The 17,745-nt window shown below is 33.5% G+C and overlaps 1 protein-coding gene across 1 annotated transcript in view; it reads right to left on the reverse strand.

Annotated features, from left to right (window-relative positions):
- Positions 1 to 405: 405 nt before the first annotated feature.
- Positions 406 to 17,745, reverse strand: part of RSBN1L (round spermatid basic protein 1 like) — a 65,382-nt gene continuing 48,042 nt past the window's right edge. Inside the window, exons 4-8 of the mRNA XM_059934093.1 lie at positions 14,880 to 15,017; positions 13,092 to 13,234; positions 9,609 to 9,776; positions 4,352 to 4,460; positions 406 to 4,262 (exon numbers count right to left, since the gene is read on the reverse strand). Of these exons, the coding sequence (XP_059790076.1) occupies positions 3,621 to 4,262; positions 4,352 to 4,460; positions 9,609 to 9,776; positions 13,092 to 13,234; positions 14,880 to 15,017 (1,200 nt within the window). The 3' untranslated portion in view covers positions 406 to 3,620. The remainder of the gene's footprint in view (positions 4,263 to 4,351; positions 4,461 to 9,608; positions 9,777 to 13,091; positions 13,235 to 14,879; positions 15,018 to 17,745) is intronic.

The following is a 17,745-nucleotide window of genomic DNA, read 5'->3' on the forward strand; positions in this document are numbered from 1 at the left end:
AAAGATAAAACCCATCATGTCACTTTTTACCAGCCTAGAAGTATTTTGAAAACAATGGTACTTTTGTCCTCTCCTCCTGGGATAAAAATAGTCATATCTAGAGGGAAGGGAGGCAATTTATCATGCCATCCCAGCACCCATACCTTACTAGTTTAGCGACCTTGTTTAAGGTGATCTTTAATATTCTTCTCTGTTGGCATAAGTCAATTTTTGACATTTTTAAGAGTAAAAACGATTTTCAGATTGGAATCACTTTCAAGATCTTATGGTTTCTGTCGAAGATAGAGAAACAGGAATTTTTAAATATGACAAGATGAAGGTAAAATGTCAAATATAAGAAAATAATTACAAAACATGGAAAAAGATTATGGTTATCAATTTTAGTATTTATTGAAAGGTGGAAGACAAGGAAAATTCCTCTCAAACTCCAAAAATAAATCCTGCACCTTCGCTAAAAATGCAAAATGAACTGAGATATTTGCTTTACATGACAATGAAACTATCCAAAAAATGACTGAATCCAAATTTACCAAAACAGTGCTAATCTATTATTTACAAAGATGATCTTACCTGCCATAAGTATTTGGGAAAAACCTATTTTACACTCAGGAACACTAATGAAATACCTTGAAGACTTAATCCAAGAAATAAAATATTTCCTACCCTCCATGACCACCCTCCCCCACAGAATTAAAGAATGGATTAAAAATGAATATATGCGGAAACAAACAGTATTTCCAATAACCTTATACACACACGCGCGCACAGGCACATGCACACACACACAGAGTGTTGTGCTAGATCAACCTAATCTTTATTTAAGGTCAACAGCTGTAGTGACAAAGACGATAATGAATATGGCTTTAGTAAAGTTTTCAACCAAATATCACAAATGCTTAATTCTTTTGATAGCTAACCAGCTAACCTGAGTATGGAATATATATTACTTAGCTAAAAGGATATGAACAAAAATAATTAAAAAGAAAAAAATCACTGTAGCAGACACCACTGAGGTACCTTAGTTTTTTTTTTTTTTTGTAAAGGTCTGTATGGCAATTTAATAATTTACATAACAACTATTTATTCTATATAGTATAAGTTCACATAGAAACTGTATCTTAAGTGCTTCATTATTCTGGTCCAAGAAACTGGAAATAACAGAAAAAAAGTCGTGTTCAGATAAGAACTGGAATGTACTAACTAGGAAACCATTAATATAATACAATATTGAAATAAAAATTATTTGTATGTAACAAACGTAGCCAACAACTTCTCAGATTGCATCTGAAGAGAATTTTTAAATTATAACCCATAAGACAGGAACATAAGCATTACTCAAGGTGACAAGGCTGTAACTTGAAATCTGTGTTCACTGACTTGTATTTCACCTCCACAGAGATGTATGCATTTTACAAAACAATTAAAATGTCAAAGTATGGAGAATTTTGACTATAGGTTATATAGGAAACTACACTTAAAAGCGACCACTCTGGTTGTTTTAGGTATGTCTTTAAGTTAAAAGTTTAAGGCTCATATATTTTGGAGGGATACCCTAAAGACATTTTATTACAGTATGGTCTCATGCATCTATGTGTATGACACTGGAAAACTGGAGCTAAAACGAACCTTGTTAAATATGTTACCCTTCACTTAAAGAAAGAAAAACCTAAACATTTTTACCACATTCTCTCTCAATTTTCAATACTGGTTTGTTATAAACTTTTGTCTCCCAAAAAGGTAGGTGAAAATACATAAATTTAGCTAAAAATAGAAGATAAAGGTGGTGAGGAGCAGGATACGTAATATATAAAACAAAATCCCTATTTACATTTGCATGATTTATACTCTCCTTACGTCATGAAAATTCCTATGTTGCAAATATACTGATATTCTACAAACCACTGAGATTTCCTTACAATATTTGCCTACCCTTTTAAACTGGAGGCCACAAATGACATCATTGCTGCAATTTATTTTTTCTGGTGAAATGCCTCTAAGTAAGCTTCTCCCTAACCAGAGAGATAAGCAGTTTTATGGGTACCACAAAAGAGGCTGGAGCAGAAGCCACTGAAAGTGAAATAGCAACACTAGCTCAAAAGGCAGTACAAAGAACCCCATTTGAAAGTAATCAACCGAAGTATGAGCCCAGAAAAATACCAAATTCAAGTAAAAGAAAATAGATTTGCAACCAGCAGAGTTCCTAACATCAAAGCATACACTGAAGACATTTGTTTGACTTTTAATTACAGTAGTGGAAGCAATCTGAAACAGTGCTGAAGTCCATTATTGAAGAGATTTGTTTTAATCATCTTTAGCTAGGCACTGGCAATCCTGTTTCCTATCCCAATTTTACTTTCTAGAGCTTCTTTTGAAAAAAGAAAAAAGTACTCTAAGTTGTTTACCTTGCTAGGGTAGGGAGAGGGATGCTTAGAAAGATGAGGTAACAAACCTTATTTTGTTAGTTATCTCTCTGTATATGGCAGTTGAGTCACTGCCCTTATTTTAATATTTTGTATTTGCCGTATTTTCCTCCTGTTCCTCAAGAAAAATGTAATAGAGGATTTTAACTGCTCAGAATTAAACTTTCTGTAACTGAACATTTTTTCTCAGCTACTATTAGGTATAGTATGGGTGCTGATTAGTAAGAAAATTTTCTCAACTTCTTATTCCATACACTACAAAGAAAATTCACGTTATAGGGCTACATAATCAGGTCACATAACTTCATTAGTTAAAGGGTTAAATATCACTAACTGACCTTGTTTCTCCCAACTTATAAAATTGTTTCTATTACCTAAACTGCTCTCTTAATGTTGAATATAAATATTTAAAAATGTATTCCAGGGAGTATAGGAAGTTTCACATATTCATCTTATTCAGCAATTTAAGAAGTTATGCAAAATATGATAACATATATATATATCCCCATACATACACACACACATATAAATATGCTTTCATAACTGAATCTTGGTTTTAAAAATGCTTGCACAGTGTGGGGAATTTAAATATTCACAAGATTTGAATACATACATTTGCACTCCATTAGCACTCTAAGTGGATATACCAGCAGAAACATAATAGATCAAATAAATGATTTAACTGAATTGTCAGTTTGGTGGGGTTTTTTTGCAGACCCAACAGAAAACATATTATTATGAACCTTTATTAAGTGGCTCACATTTCAGTATAAATCACACTAAAAAGATTTTTTAAAAGCTATTTACACTACAGTGCTGACACATTTAAAATGAAAAAAAAAATCAGTATAAATAAGCTCTATGGAAAAGCCTTAAATTGTCAAAAAAGAATTCTGGCTCATATTACAAAATATATATATATGTTAATGTCAGCTCAATTCTAAAACCTACAACTCCAACTCAAATGATTTCCTTAAAGACTCCTTTTGTTTAAACCTGCAATGCTTACAGTGCATCTGGCCCTAAGTGCTTTGATACTTCACAGTTATGGACAGGCACTGAGGAATGTTACAAAGCTACATAAACTATAATTTGTAACAGACTTGGGAGCAAGTTCTTGGCTTGCTTTCAGAATTCATGAATCTTTATTACATTATTAAGTTTAAGAAAAAAAAACAATTTTAAATGGTATATACAAATTTAGCACAAAATGTTATCATCTTTTCTCTCTTGATTTGAATGTGTTGAACTATGTTGCCTTGTATCAACTAGACTTATGAGACTTCCAGGACACATTTCTTCCTTTAAATCTTTGTTGCTATTTTCAAATTTAGAGTCCACATCAATCTTAAATTCTGTAAATTGAACATGATCCAATTTTGCTTTAACATTCTTGCCATCCATATTATTTGGTGCTCCAGTCTTTTCAGGAATATAAACATTCACAGGTTCTTCCTTGATTCTTACAGATGCAATAGGTTCATGTTTAATCTGCTGTAATTCATATTTAGAATGAAGTTTGTCTGAAAAAACAGAATCCAAGGAGGTTTTGCTTACAGCACAAATCATGCTGTCAGTGTGAGGTCCAAGAACTGATGATGTGGAATCTGGTGACGTGCGTGTTTCATGAGTAACTGTATTCTGAGCAGTGTCCTCCTCTGAGTGATATAACTTGAGACGAACATGCCATGCTAAACTGCATACAGCTGAAACTGTCTTGAACTGATGAACAACATTCCTCGGAATAAAATAAATGTCATTATCATACAGCTGAATCCTGGCATAGCGAATGCCTTCCCTCCTCAGTTGATTAAGTTTTGCATCATCAACCCACTGGACACACTAAAATAAAACAAAACAAAACAAGAAATACCAATAAGTCTTTTCCACAATAAAAATTAAATTGAAGATAATAATAGTTTAAAATATACCTGGGACAGTGGAGGTTCATGTAAATCTAACTGCATTCGCTGAACTACTTCTAAGAAATCTTCAGCATGGAAACAAATTACATCTTTGGTTATTCGGGGTTGATCAGGCCTAAAAAAGAACATGAGATAATGAAGAGTCTGCCATTAATGTTTCACTCTGCTAAGTCCTTATTAAATTCAAAGCAAAAATAGTTTATGGTCAAAACCAAAGTATTATCTTAGAAGTAAACTGTAATTAGAAGACCACTTTACATATTTAAACGAAGGGATAACACCATGATTTTCAATCTAAATATGGATAAAAACAACTCATTTTATTATTTATACACACACACACACACACACACACACACACACACACACTACACACACATTTTGGTATAGCAGAGCAGAAACTTTATTCATTAATCAAGGAATGGAGAAGGGAGAGCTCATGCTCTAAAAACACCTTCTCCCTGAAGGGAGAAGAGTAAGGGAATTTTAAGGGGTAGGAGGCAGACATATCATTAGGGCTCTTGCAAAGAGGTGGGGATTTCTAGGAGCAGCCTCACCTCATTTTATTATAGCTATGTGTAATCATATTTTAAAAAATTAAATTGACTTGAATTGATTAATTATGCAAATCAAAAAACTAAGTGTTTAGTCTTAAAGTTAAGACTTTAACTTAAAGTCTTTAATTTGTTGTCAATACTTCAACAAATTAAGTGCTAAATTAAAAATACTACATAATATAAAATTTAGAGGTAAATATAGGGGGAAAGGAATACATTCTTTCAATACAGACATATATAACTGCAATGACACCAAAAATCCCTAAATAACTCTTAAAAATTAAGAGACATGCATTAGAAAAGTACTTATAAAATAAACTGTTACCATCCTACTTGCTGAGGTTAATAGAGTCTTTAAATATAATACTAAAAAAAATCCCCCAATTCTTCAATTAAGAATATACAAATACATGTTTATAAAAGATGCTCAAAATGGATTTTGGAATAAAATCCCAAGCAACATAAATACCAACCCCCCCCCCGCCCCAAAATCATACCAAGGCAAATCATAACCAAATTTTAAAAGACCAGTGATAAAATCTAAAACTCATGCATCACATTAATATACAGGGAAGGAGGGTAAGAATGATTGCAGGCTTCTCATCAGAAACAATGCAAGCCAGAAGAGAGCACACTATCTTTAAAGTACTGAAAGAAAAAGTCAGTCTAGAATTCTATAACCCCCAAAATATCCTTAAGAAAGTGTGAAATAAAAACATTTTCAGACAAACAAAAACTGAGAGAATCTGTCACCAGAAGACCAGTACAACAAAGAATGTTAAAGAACTTCTTCAGGCTGAAGGAAAATGATATTTAGATGAAAATGTAGATCTATTCAAAGGAATGTAGCGTGCAAGTAATAGTAAATATGAAAGATATTTTATTCTCATCTTAAAAATCTCTTCAGAAATAATTCCTTAATGCCAAAGAAAGCAACATATTTGGGGCAGATGGTTATAGCATACATAAAGCAAAATGTATTAATAATAATTAGCACAAAGGCCATAAATGGGAGCAGGGAGAGATGGCAGTATACTATTGAAAGTTCTTACACATTACATAGCAGGTATAATATTATTTGAAGGTACACTATGATAACTTTAGAGTAACCACTAGTAAACAAATAGTGGAGGTATAATGAAATGCTAAAAAAGGTAAGAAAGAAAAGTGGGGATATTATAAAGCAGAAACTAACACACCATCGTAAAGCAATTATACTCCAATAAAGATGTTAAAAAAAAAAAAAGTTAACCTGAAAAAAAAAAAAGTGGGGAAAAGGAATGAACTGACATATTAATAATACTGAGTCTTTCAATCCATAAACAAGGTATATCTCTAACATTTCTGTAAGTCTTATTTAATTTTTCTCATTGGTGTTTTGTAGTTTCCAGTATGTCATTTATTTAAAAAATATATCTCTAAGTATTTCATAATTTTTATGTTTTTATAAGTTGGCATTATTTTTCTTTTCATTTTCAAAATGTTTCAAAGTGTTTATTGCTAATATATAGAATTAAAATATATACAAGTGACTTTTCAATATTGTCTTATCTTGTGACTTAGACAAATCCTAGTACTTCTTTTGTAGACTTAGAACTATCCCTATACACAATTATTTTGTCTTACTCTAAGACCCTGTAATTCCATTTCTATGCATTTACTGAAATGAAATGAAATTATATGTGCACACAAAGGCTTGAAAGGGAATGTTCTTAAGAGCTTTATTCATAAAAACCCCAAACTGGAAAGAATTCAAATGTCTATCATCAGGTGAATGGATAAATCAATTGTGATGTATCCATACAATGACATACCACTCAGCAACAAGAAGGAATGAACTACTACTAATACACATAACAATATAGATGAATGTCAAAAACATTATGCTGAGTGAAAGAAGTCAGGCAACATACGATTCTATTTAAATGAGATTCTAGACTAGGCAATACTAACCTATAAAGACAGAAAATAGATTTATAGATGTCTGGAGCTGGGGTAAGAATGGGGGGAGATTAACTGCCAAGGTATATGAAGGAAACAAAATGTTCTATATTTTAGTTGTGGTAATGGTAACATGGCTGTATAAATGTGTCAAAACACATCAAACTGTACACTTATAACAAGTGTGTGTATTACTGAATACAAATTATACTTCAATAGTTGATTTTTCAAAAAACTGGATTTCAAGAAGCAACCTTAAATATATAAATCTATGTGAATTCTATCTTCCTAATACTAAAAAGTGATATAAAATTGATCAACACTTCACAAGTCTATCTAGTTTAAGATTTCTTTGTAGTCTCTATCAATCCCAGTCCTTTATCTCAAATTGGTGTTAAGCCTGGCTCTAAGATAAAGTCAAGAGTCTTGGACTTCCCTGGTGGCGCAGTGGTTAAGAATCTGCCTGCCAATGCAGGGGACATGGGTTCAAGCCCTGGTCTGGGAAGATTCCACACACCATGGAGCAATGAGCCCGTGTGCCACAACTACTGAGCCTGTGCTCTAGAGCCGGTGAGCCACAACTACTGAAGCCCGCACGCCTAGAGCCCGTGCTCCACAACAAGAGAAGCCACTGCAATGAGAAGCCCACGTGCCGCAATGAAGAGTAGCCCCCACTCACTGCAACTAGAGAAAGCCTGCGTGCAGCAATGAAGACCCAACAGAGCCAAAAATAATAAATAAAAAAATTAATTAATTAATTAAAAAAAAGAATCTAATACTCTAATGCCTAATGTCTCCCTGAGAAAAAAAGTAGAACTCAAAACACTAAGATAAGGAGAACACTAAGAGAAAGCACCAATTTCCTTAATATAGCTTAATTTAACAGCAAGAAATAACAATAAAGGGATCATAGACCACGTTTGCATCAGAGCCATGAAACCCTCTTAAAGCATCAACGAAATTATTTTCTTAACATCTTTAATACTAAGAGATTAAAGCAGCATTGGTATAGAAAGCAAACTGTATTTTACAATACTGAGAAAACTCATAGCTAGCAACATCTCATTCCAAAATCTGTCTCAAATTAAATCTGGCCACCTAATATATTCATACTTCGACAACAGTCTTTTTCACTGTGAAATTGCTAGCTTCAAGTGTTTTTTCATTCAGTAACTATTTATAGGGAACTATGATGGGCCTGTGAAGGACAGGACACAATCTCTAACATCAAATCACATATAAAGTGGAGAAGAAAGCATATACCAACAATAATTTAAAGGAGCTTAAGAGAGATTTAAACAAAGTTAAGGCCAAGAAGCAAGAATATTTATCTCTGAAAAAAAAAAATGTAACTGTGTAGCTAACTTTAACAAATACTATCTATAAATCAGAGTTCACCCTAAATAAATTTTGATGCCACTCTTAAATCCTTTATACCAAACATTCAAGAAAAATCTCATTAATTTGAAACAGGGGTTTGTTGTAATGATTTCCAAAGAGATAAATTTGCCCTTACTCTTTGACAAAATTAGTTATTTTAAACCAGATTATAGTAAGGAATTAGAAACTATATGGGAACAACCACAGATATTTGATAATTACCATTTAACTTAAACACAATTATAAATTATTATTATTGAATTATAAGCTATTAATGTCATTTTCCTAAGGACCTCTTAGGGTTAGTTCAGTACTAGTTACTTTGTATATCTGAAGTTGATAAAGCTTCATTTATGTTAAGAAAGAAGGTCAGTTTACAGTGGCCTCCCCACTCGGTATTAATTTATAAAATATTACTTTAAATTTTCCCTTTTGAATAAAGGGTCAATCTTGTATTCACAGCCTCTGAAAAAATTTCCTCGTATAGAAAATACAGGCAATATTTTTCACATCATCTTAGGAATCTATGCAACAATACTGACATTTTATACTTTCAGAATTAAAAACAGTTTCTTTTTACTTAGAAAAATTTCTTGCATACTTAGTATCTAATTCAACTGCTTTAATAAGCAAAACAGCATATTCCATCTTAAGTTTCATACCCAAACAATACTCAATTTGAAAACAAAAACCTAATTGAGCAAAGTTATCTTACAGTATAAATACAGCTTTGCTCTATGATAAATGGAAATTTTTTAATGTATGGGATGACCACCTCTAAGTATATTATCCATTTTCATTAAGAAAATTATTCATTCTTCTAATCTATCAAAAGAGTCAGTGAAACTTCCAAGCAAAGCCAGAAAAAATTAATATAGTAAGGTAAACAAACACTTAGTAGATACCAAACCTTAGAAAGATAGCAAGTTAAAACAGTATAAAGAAAAAACACAAGAATTTGGAGTCAGTTCTGAAATCAGACTCAGCCCTACCACTTATTAACTATATGACTATGACAACATTACTTGATAGTCCTGAGCCTCAGTCTCCTTGTGCAATAAATACGGGCCTAAAAGTAGAGAAAATTAACTGAACATTTGTAAATGGGCATACAATAAGCACCAAGTGAACCTTACGTTTTCCATTACCTTAGATAAGACAACTGTTTTCAACTCTAGTCACGTAGAAAATGAAACTACTTCAGTCAAGCCCAAAAGATAAAATCTAGATTCTAGCAATTGAAAATCTTCTTTAGTACAATTATACAACTAGGATATCCAAATACAGGGGAAAATGAAACTTTTCCCCCCACAGTAAGAAGAATTATTGAAAAACTTCCCAAGAAAAATTTTAGAAGCCATTAAATAGCAGTAGTTAATATATACCACTCTCCACAGTGCACAGCCTTCAACACTCCAACAGCAGCTGTAGTCTGTCGTTCAAAACCTTGTCCTATATGATCTGCATGAGCTCTTGTTCTGTCTTCAAAGAGCATCTCACGAGGCTCACTAGTTCGAGGTAGGTACTGCAGGTTTTTTATCTCATTGGTAGTTCTGTTAAAACAAAATTATATATATAAAGAGACAGAGAGAGGCAGGCTTATGTATATTAAGGCTTAATTGCCTTCAAACATTTGTATTCATGTACTGACAGGTTTAACTTTTTTATATGCATTAATAGTTACAGAACACCTACTCTGTGTCAGGCACTATCTAGGCACTGGAGCTACTGAACAAGACAGGAGTGAATAAGACAGACAAGTTCCTTACTCTCGTAGGAGTTTATATTCTAGTGAGAGATAGACCAAAAAATAAACAGCAAGAAAACACTAGGCAATAAGTGCTTCCATAAAACATGCACGGTTCACTGAAGGTAAGGAGAAAAAAAACACTTTAGCTCCACCCTGGAGGACAGACATCTCCCACTGGGCCTCTCCTCCACTGCTCACCTTCTAGAATCCATATGCATACAGAAGCTGCTGACTACCTGGCCTCACTCACTGCAGAAACCCTCTCCAATTTTGCTGCAGAAGGGGAACTGGGTGAGAAGAATTTATTTTGGGAGTCATCATCTTATTTATATCCCTGTATGATTTTTCTGTTGCTTCCAGAGACAAATCAGGATTGCCCCCATTGTTTTCTCGTCTCATCCTAGTCTATCCCCTAGGGTCACTCTTCCTTTTTGGTTCTCTAACTTCCCACCCTCAATCTCTACTACTTTACTACTCTTTGTGCACTCGTTTTTTTTTAATTTATTTATTTATTTTTGGCTGTGTTGGGTCTTCGTTGCTGTGCGTGGGCTTCCTCTAGTTGCGGCGAGCGGGAGCTACTACTCTTCATTGCAGTGCACAGGCTTCTCATTGCGGTGGCTTCTCTTGTTGCAGAGCACGGGCTCTAGGCGTGCGGGCTTCAGTAGCTGTGGCTCGCGGGCTCTAGAGCGCAGGCTCAGTAGTTGTGGAGCATGGGCTTCGTTGCTCCACGGCACGTGGGATCTTCCCGGACCAGGGCTCGAACCCGTGTCCCCTGCATTGGCAGGCGGATTCTTAGCCACTGCGCCAGCAGGGAAGCCCCTCTTTGTGCACTCTTGTCTTACAGTTTTATATAAACTTTCACACAGACACACACACAATGCTTTAACATACTTTTTTGCTGTTTGTGATTAATGTTTTACAGGTATTAGAAAGCTAGATGATGATGTTGCTTTCTGTGGAAAGCTAACAGGCTTTCAAACCAAGTCTGGTCTCATTATACCACATTCTAATGAATTAAGACTTTATTAAAGCATTTGGCACAGTGCCTAGGGCAGTGTTGTCATTAGTTGGTCAGACTATAACGTGATGTGAAACGACCACATATACCATGGATTGTAATCCCTGAGGATTACAAGTTCCTCAAGGGGCTGGTGAACTCCCTTAAATTACATGTAAAAGTTTGTATATATCTGCATTATTCTAGGGAGAGTCTTTCAGATTCTCAAAATGATTTGTAAATCCAAATTAAGAATCACTGAGATACACACCAAGTTTACCATTTACTACCAACTTAAAAATTAACTTGTAAAAATTTCATTGAACCAAAATTTATTTATTAAACAGGCACTCTGTTTAGGTGCTAGAGACACATTAGTAACAAGCACAACATTGTCCCTGCCCTCATATAACCTACATTTTACTCTATGACCATTTCTCCCTGTTCTGTTTTTTCTTTTTAAATTTATAACCAGTGAGACCATCTTTAGACATCTAAAAAATGTATTATCTCCCCCAGGATCACCCACTCCATTCCCATCAATGTTAAGCTAGTGTACATTCTTCTACACTTTCCTCTGTGCTTACATAAATATACTCTTATACATGTTTTTTTAATTTATTTTCATAAAAATAGAATCATACTGGACATATACTCTACATTTTGCTCTTTTCAAGTGTCATGGATATCCAGCTCAACAGACAAAATTTCATATTATGAAATTAACTATTTCACCACATTCTTTAACAGGAATGTACCAAAATGTATTCAACCATTCTCCTGTTAATGGACATTCAGACTATTTTAAAATTTATCTCAATATAATAAATGCTGCAATTAACATTCTTATACATTTACCTTTAGTGCTTTTATTTCTTGGGACAAATTCCCAAAAGTAGGGGTCCTGGTTCAAGGAGTATATATATGTTAAACTTTATGAGCTATTTTAGATTACTTCTAAAAAATGATTACAGAAGCTCACCCATCGACCAATAATATATATTACCCTGTTTCCTCACGTACCTACCAGCCTGTAATATACTCGCTCTGTTAATAATTTTTGCCAATGTAATGGGTAAAAATAATATCTCATAATTCTTTTAATATATACTTAATATACAATCGACTACCTGGGGCCTATTTTTCTATTGGGTTGTTTTACATTTTTCTTCTCAATTTAGAAATGCTCTTTGTATATTAACTTTAGTCTGTCACATGTTACAAATGTTTTAGTCCAGTCTATCATAGTTTTGAACTTTGTTGTTTATGTCTTTTCTCTCACAAATAGTATTATCATTGTATTTTTTAATCTTTGCTTAGGAAGATCTCTCCTAAGCTTAAGCATTTTATTCTAATATTTTTATTTTTTACTTATTATGTTCAAATCCCTTACTTCTTGTATAACATTGGGGTTATGGCTTTGTTTTCCTTCAAATGGACTCCCATTTATGCCAGCATTATTCATTAAATAAATTTTTCTTTTCCCACTTATCTCATTAAGCTCCCAATATACTTTGATCTGTTTGTGTACTCTATCCTATTCCAATGATCTTTTTGAGCTTTACAGTACTTTTTAATATCGAGTAAGACAAGGTCCCCCTCATACTTATCTTCTTTTTCACAGTTTTCTAGACTGACTTTATTTATTCTTCCTTATGAACTTTAAAATTATTTTATCCAGTGCTGGAAGTATGAGTCCATTTGTAATGCTAAAAATTCCAAAGGACTATCATTTTTGTCCAATCCAGAACATAGATCTAAACATTTGTTTAGATCTTATTCTATATCTTTTATAAGATGTTTTAGTTTTCTTAAAATGAATATTATTTAAATTTATTTCTGAATATTTATTAAATTTATTCCAAAGCAGTTTATGCCTCTGTTGTGAATGATATTTTTTCCATTCCTAGTTACAATTTATTGTCATTTGCCTACATTTTTCATGTTTTATTTATATTTGATACTTATAAGAAATTATATCAGCATGTGTAACCATTTTTGAACTTACATTTCAATTACACTCTAAATTTTCCCTTCCTTCTTCCTCCAAATTTCAACAAATATACACATACCAATGTACAAATACCCATCCCCAGCAAAAAACATTTATATCCAACATACCTTTTCCTTTTGAAAGGTGACTTTGGCATATCAGCCACAGGGATCATTTGTTCTCCCGGGCGTACCCACATGATGGGACCATCATCACTATCTTTTCGACTCTCTAATTTTAGACTAGATAGTGTCCCCCATGGCAGTGTACACTAGAGGCAAATAATTACAGAGAAATTAATTATTTTTAAAATGTATCTTCAAATATACATTAAAGACTATTGTCCCCTTGACAAAATTTCATATATACATTTAAAATACATACCTATTTTAAATATATTCATACATATTCATAAATTTTCCTTCATAATGTTCTATTTCAAACACAACAAGAGAGTAATTATTCTTGGATGGTTTCCCCCACTTCCCCAACCCTGCCAGAGGTATGATTCACTGTATTTATCATTTACTATTCTTCCTTCTACCAAATATATGGGTCATATGATGTTAATTAGTTGGCAAAATAAGTGTCTTCCATGAGAATCTATAAAAATGAACAACTGAGTTTAAAAAATGGATACCTCAAAAAAAAGGGGGGGGATATACCTCTGATTAGTTATAATCAAAACCTAACAAAACAAAAAGGAAAACTAAACCAAAATCAAAATTTATTTCTGTGTAGTAGTTTCTTGAAAAGGTTGCTGGTCTAAAAGCAGGAATTAACATCTTTGAAAAGAAAAGAGAAATGACCAAGGGCCACTATCCATGGAATGGTGACAAAATGGGTATTTTTTTAAAAACCATACCCCCTTTTCAAAAAGGGGAGCTTGTCAAATTAAATTTCTCCAGAAAGAATGCATTTAGCTCATTTGCTTTTAAAATTAACATCTGAAACATAAATATTTAAATGACAGTGTTTTTAAAATAGCACTCAAAATAAATGCAACCAAATTCCATGTCACTAGTTGGGAGAAACAGACAAGGAACCAAAGGTTTAAAAGGAACAAAAAAGGAAATAAAAGGGGAATGGAGTAGGGTGAAAAAGAAAAGGAAGAAAAAGATATATATACACATATAGACTAGAAAATTGAGCATGCAGAAGTGAAAAAAGAAGAGATGTTTAACAGATTATGTGGCAAATACTAAACTGATCTTGTCACATTTTGACCTTTGAATTACTGATTAAATAACTGACCTAACTACATAGATCAGAGATTTTTCTCTCAATAGGATAGCCCCAGCCGCCCATAAGAAGAAATATTTTCTGGAAAAAAATATGGAAAAATATTGGGAAAAAAAAAAGAGAACAGAATCTGGCTAAAAATCATTTAAAGAATTTAAAGGGGCCTTAAAGCTGCATAGTTTAAATACCTTATTTTATGGATGAGGAAACTGAAGCCCAGAAAGTTTAAACGGCTTGCCCAACCCAGCTAGGATCTCCAAGATTGAAATACAGTTATATAACTTCCCAGGCCAGTTTTCCACAAACCCAAACTGCCATTCCCTTGTCCTGAACACTTTAATTTAGTAGGCATCCTTCCTGTACCTCTTAAATCCTCTGGCACTCAGTTTATAAAAAGCTGATAAACGGATGGAACTTATTTTCCTAAAGTGGCAGCTACAGGCAAGTGTTATTTTCTGGTCCACCACTTAGCTCTGTCATTAAAATTAGTACCTGAGAAGTCACACACACACACTACACAAGAATTACTTCTACTTTGTCATCTCTTCCTTTCCTTCCTTATAATTCAAATGAAATTAAAGTTTTTATAATTCTGAAACAGCCATGATCTGTTATCACTTGTAGCATGAAAGTAACTCCCACAACTTAGACTGCTTGATATTGTTTTCTCTTACTTTTAAAAATGGTGAATCTTCCAACATGTCAAGGAACTCAGGGAAGTAATCTCCCACTTCTTCATCTACCGCTCCCACCAAGCTGATTTGTCGCATTGGGCCAGCTCTATAAGTACCGTGAGAATACGTTCTTTTTACCTGAAGGATATGGATTTAATTAAGTTAAACATAAGATAATGCCTGTTATCATTGGATAACACTAAATTATGTTGTCTGAAAATATTAGAACATAATGTGTGGCAAGCAAAACAACAACAAAAAAGCCTTTCACAAACAGTAAAAAAAAATAAGGCACTTAAAAAAAAAGAAAAGATCAGCACAAAATCAAGCTATTTTACACCTTCTCTAGCTATTCCTACACACTGCTTATGAAAACACAGTTGAGATAAACAGCGTAATTCCAGACAACTAACTATAATTTATCCTTATAACAGAGGAGTTTATTATTTGATCTACAGTGCCACTGAAATTATATTCAAAAGTTCCTGTACCTATATTTTCCTAAATGGTTCATATCTTTTTGTCAGAATTTTCAAAAGTAGACCCTCTGAAAACTTTGCATTTAACCATCACCAGTAGTTTGTATGCCCAAAAGGCCACCAGGAATGATCTTCCCTTCTAGATCTTAGCATGTTAACTAGGATCCAGTTTACATTTTTCTGATGAAAATCTACTAGAGCTTGAGAACCAAAAGTCCTAGGTCCCAAATCTATCTACCTTTGCTATCTACCAGCTATGTGACCTCCAGAAATCACTTAAATTCCTTGAGTTTGAGTTTCCTTAACTGGAAAGATTTACCTCGGATTGCTGAAGAAAACAATAATTGTACAGTGTGAGCAAATGGGTATCATTTGAATATCAACCAAAATAAAACAACCTATATACCTCAAGAATCATTAGTACCTAAGTTTTCAAAAGCACATTTAAATCTTGCAAAGAAACCTCATATACTAACAGTAGTAAACAAGAGTATTTTTAAAGCTAAACAACTTCCTTTCATAAACAAACTTCAAGCAAAATCCTAATTATTTTTTTCTCTGGATTAGCCTTTGTGGCCACTAACTGTAGGGAAACTACACTGTCTCAGTTTGCCTGGGTCTATCCCAGTTTTAAAATGGAAAGTCCCATACCAGGCAAACCCAGATGGATGAGCTTTCATCACATCAGAGACACAGACTCTAAAATATTTTCATATCACAAGGTGAATTCCCACAATTGCAGCTGATACAGATAGTATTCTGTATCAATGTATTTAAGCCCCCACCCACATCAAAAACATGACAATAAAAGTTCTATCATAATAGAACATTTGACTAAAACATTAGAGAATTTTATTTTTTAGCATAATAAGCAAAACAGTATAACAATGATACATTAATTCCTTAATAAATTTACCAGAATTCCAAGGTTAAGTTTTCATGAACTATCACAAATTCACTTCTCAGAACCATAAAACCTTGCTCCAATCCCCAAGTTACAAAAAAAAGTTGGGGTCTGTGTCCCCATTTTGTACTCATGATCTGACCTTTTTCTTGTCTCCCAAAAGTTCCTAGCATCTCCAGTACTGTGAGAGCTAAAAGTTAAAATCTGACTCTACAACAATATTTAGGCTTTAGATGTTTAGATATACTAAGAGTACCGCAACAGGAAAATTAGTCATCACTACGCATTTCTGTAATTCAGTCTAACAAAGCTAAAAATATCAAGTTGAAGTTTAGCAAATTTATAAGAATTGATATCAATTCTGTTAAGTGACTCTGAGTTTGTGGCTTCAGTTTTGGATCTGCAAATGGTCATGAGTTTTTGAGAGACCTCAAGACCATTCAGTGAAATCGAACACCTTCTATTGTAAAACACAAATTTACAAGTGCTTTGAAATATTCATTTGACTTACAAGTCACATTAGGTAATATTTCCACTTCATACAAATAAGTAAATTTTCTGTGCCTCAATCTTCTCTGTCTTGTTTAAACTTAGATAACTCATCTAAATTGTTAACCAGTTCTAACAAAGCCAGAATCAAGAAAGTCTTTGCCATCCAGCTGGTTCATTCTACTACATCAACTGAAAAATTTGGGCAGTGACTCAATTATCAACATCAACAAGGATCAGCTGAATAATTTGGGCAGTGACTCAATTATCAACGAAATAATTAGGGCAGGGAGGAATGTTCAGTGAGGGAATCCTAAAATACTAAGCACAACTGAATTTATGAGTTCTCGCAAAGAAATGGGTACTTTAAACATACTTTTAAAGCAAAAGTCAAACACATATATGGTCTACTGGACTCTTTTTTTCCAAGAGAGTATGTGCAAGAACTAAATACATGCATACAAAAGATACACCAATAAAGAAAGAATGCTCTTTAATATGAATGTTAGGATTTAGGAGTCAGAGACAATGTACTCTGAGGAAATGTAAAGTCTGAAATTATAACAGTTTATTTAATAGGCAAAAACATGAAATAACTCATTTCTCAAATAACTGAAATAGATTTTGGAGTTCTACCTAGTGGTTGCCATGCAATTCAAATAACTACTTCCATTCTTAAAAAAAACAAACAAAAACCCTACTATAACAGTATTTAACTATAGAGAAGGGATAAATACAATTAATAATCAAAAAACCAGAACTAGTAGGACTTCCCCGGTGGCGCAGTGGTTAAGATTGCTCACTTCCAATGCAGGGGGCCTGGGTTCGATCCCTGGTCAGGGAACTAGATCTCACATGCATGCCACAACTAAGAGTTTGCATGCCACAACTGAGGAGTCCACGTGCTACAACTAAGGAGCTGGCAAGCTGCAACTGAAGAGCCCACCTGCCACAACTAAGGAACCTGCCTGCTGCAACTAAGGAGGAGGCAAAC

The sequence above is a fragment of the Balaenoptera ricei genome, chromosome 9, assembly GCF_028023285.1.
Source record: "Balaenoptera ricei isolate mBalRic1 chromosome 9, mBalRic1.hap2, whole genome shotgun sequence".
Lineage (NCBI taxonomy): Eukaryota > Metazoa > Chordata > Mammalia > Artiodactyla > Balaenopteridae > Balaenoptera > Balaenoptera ricei.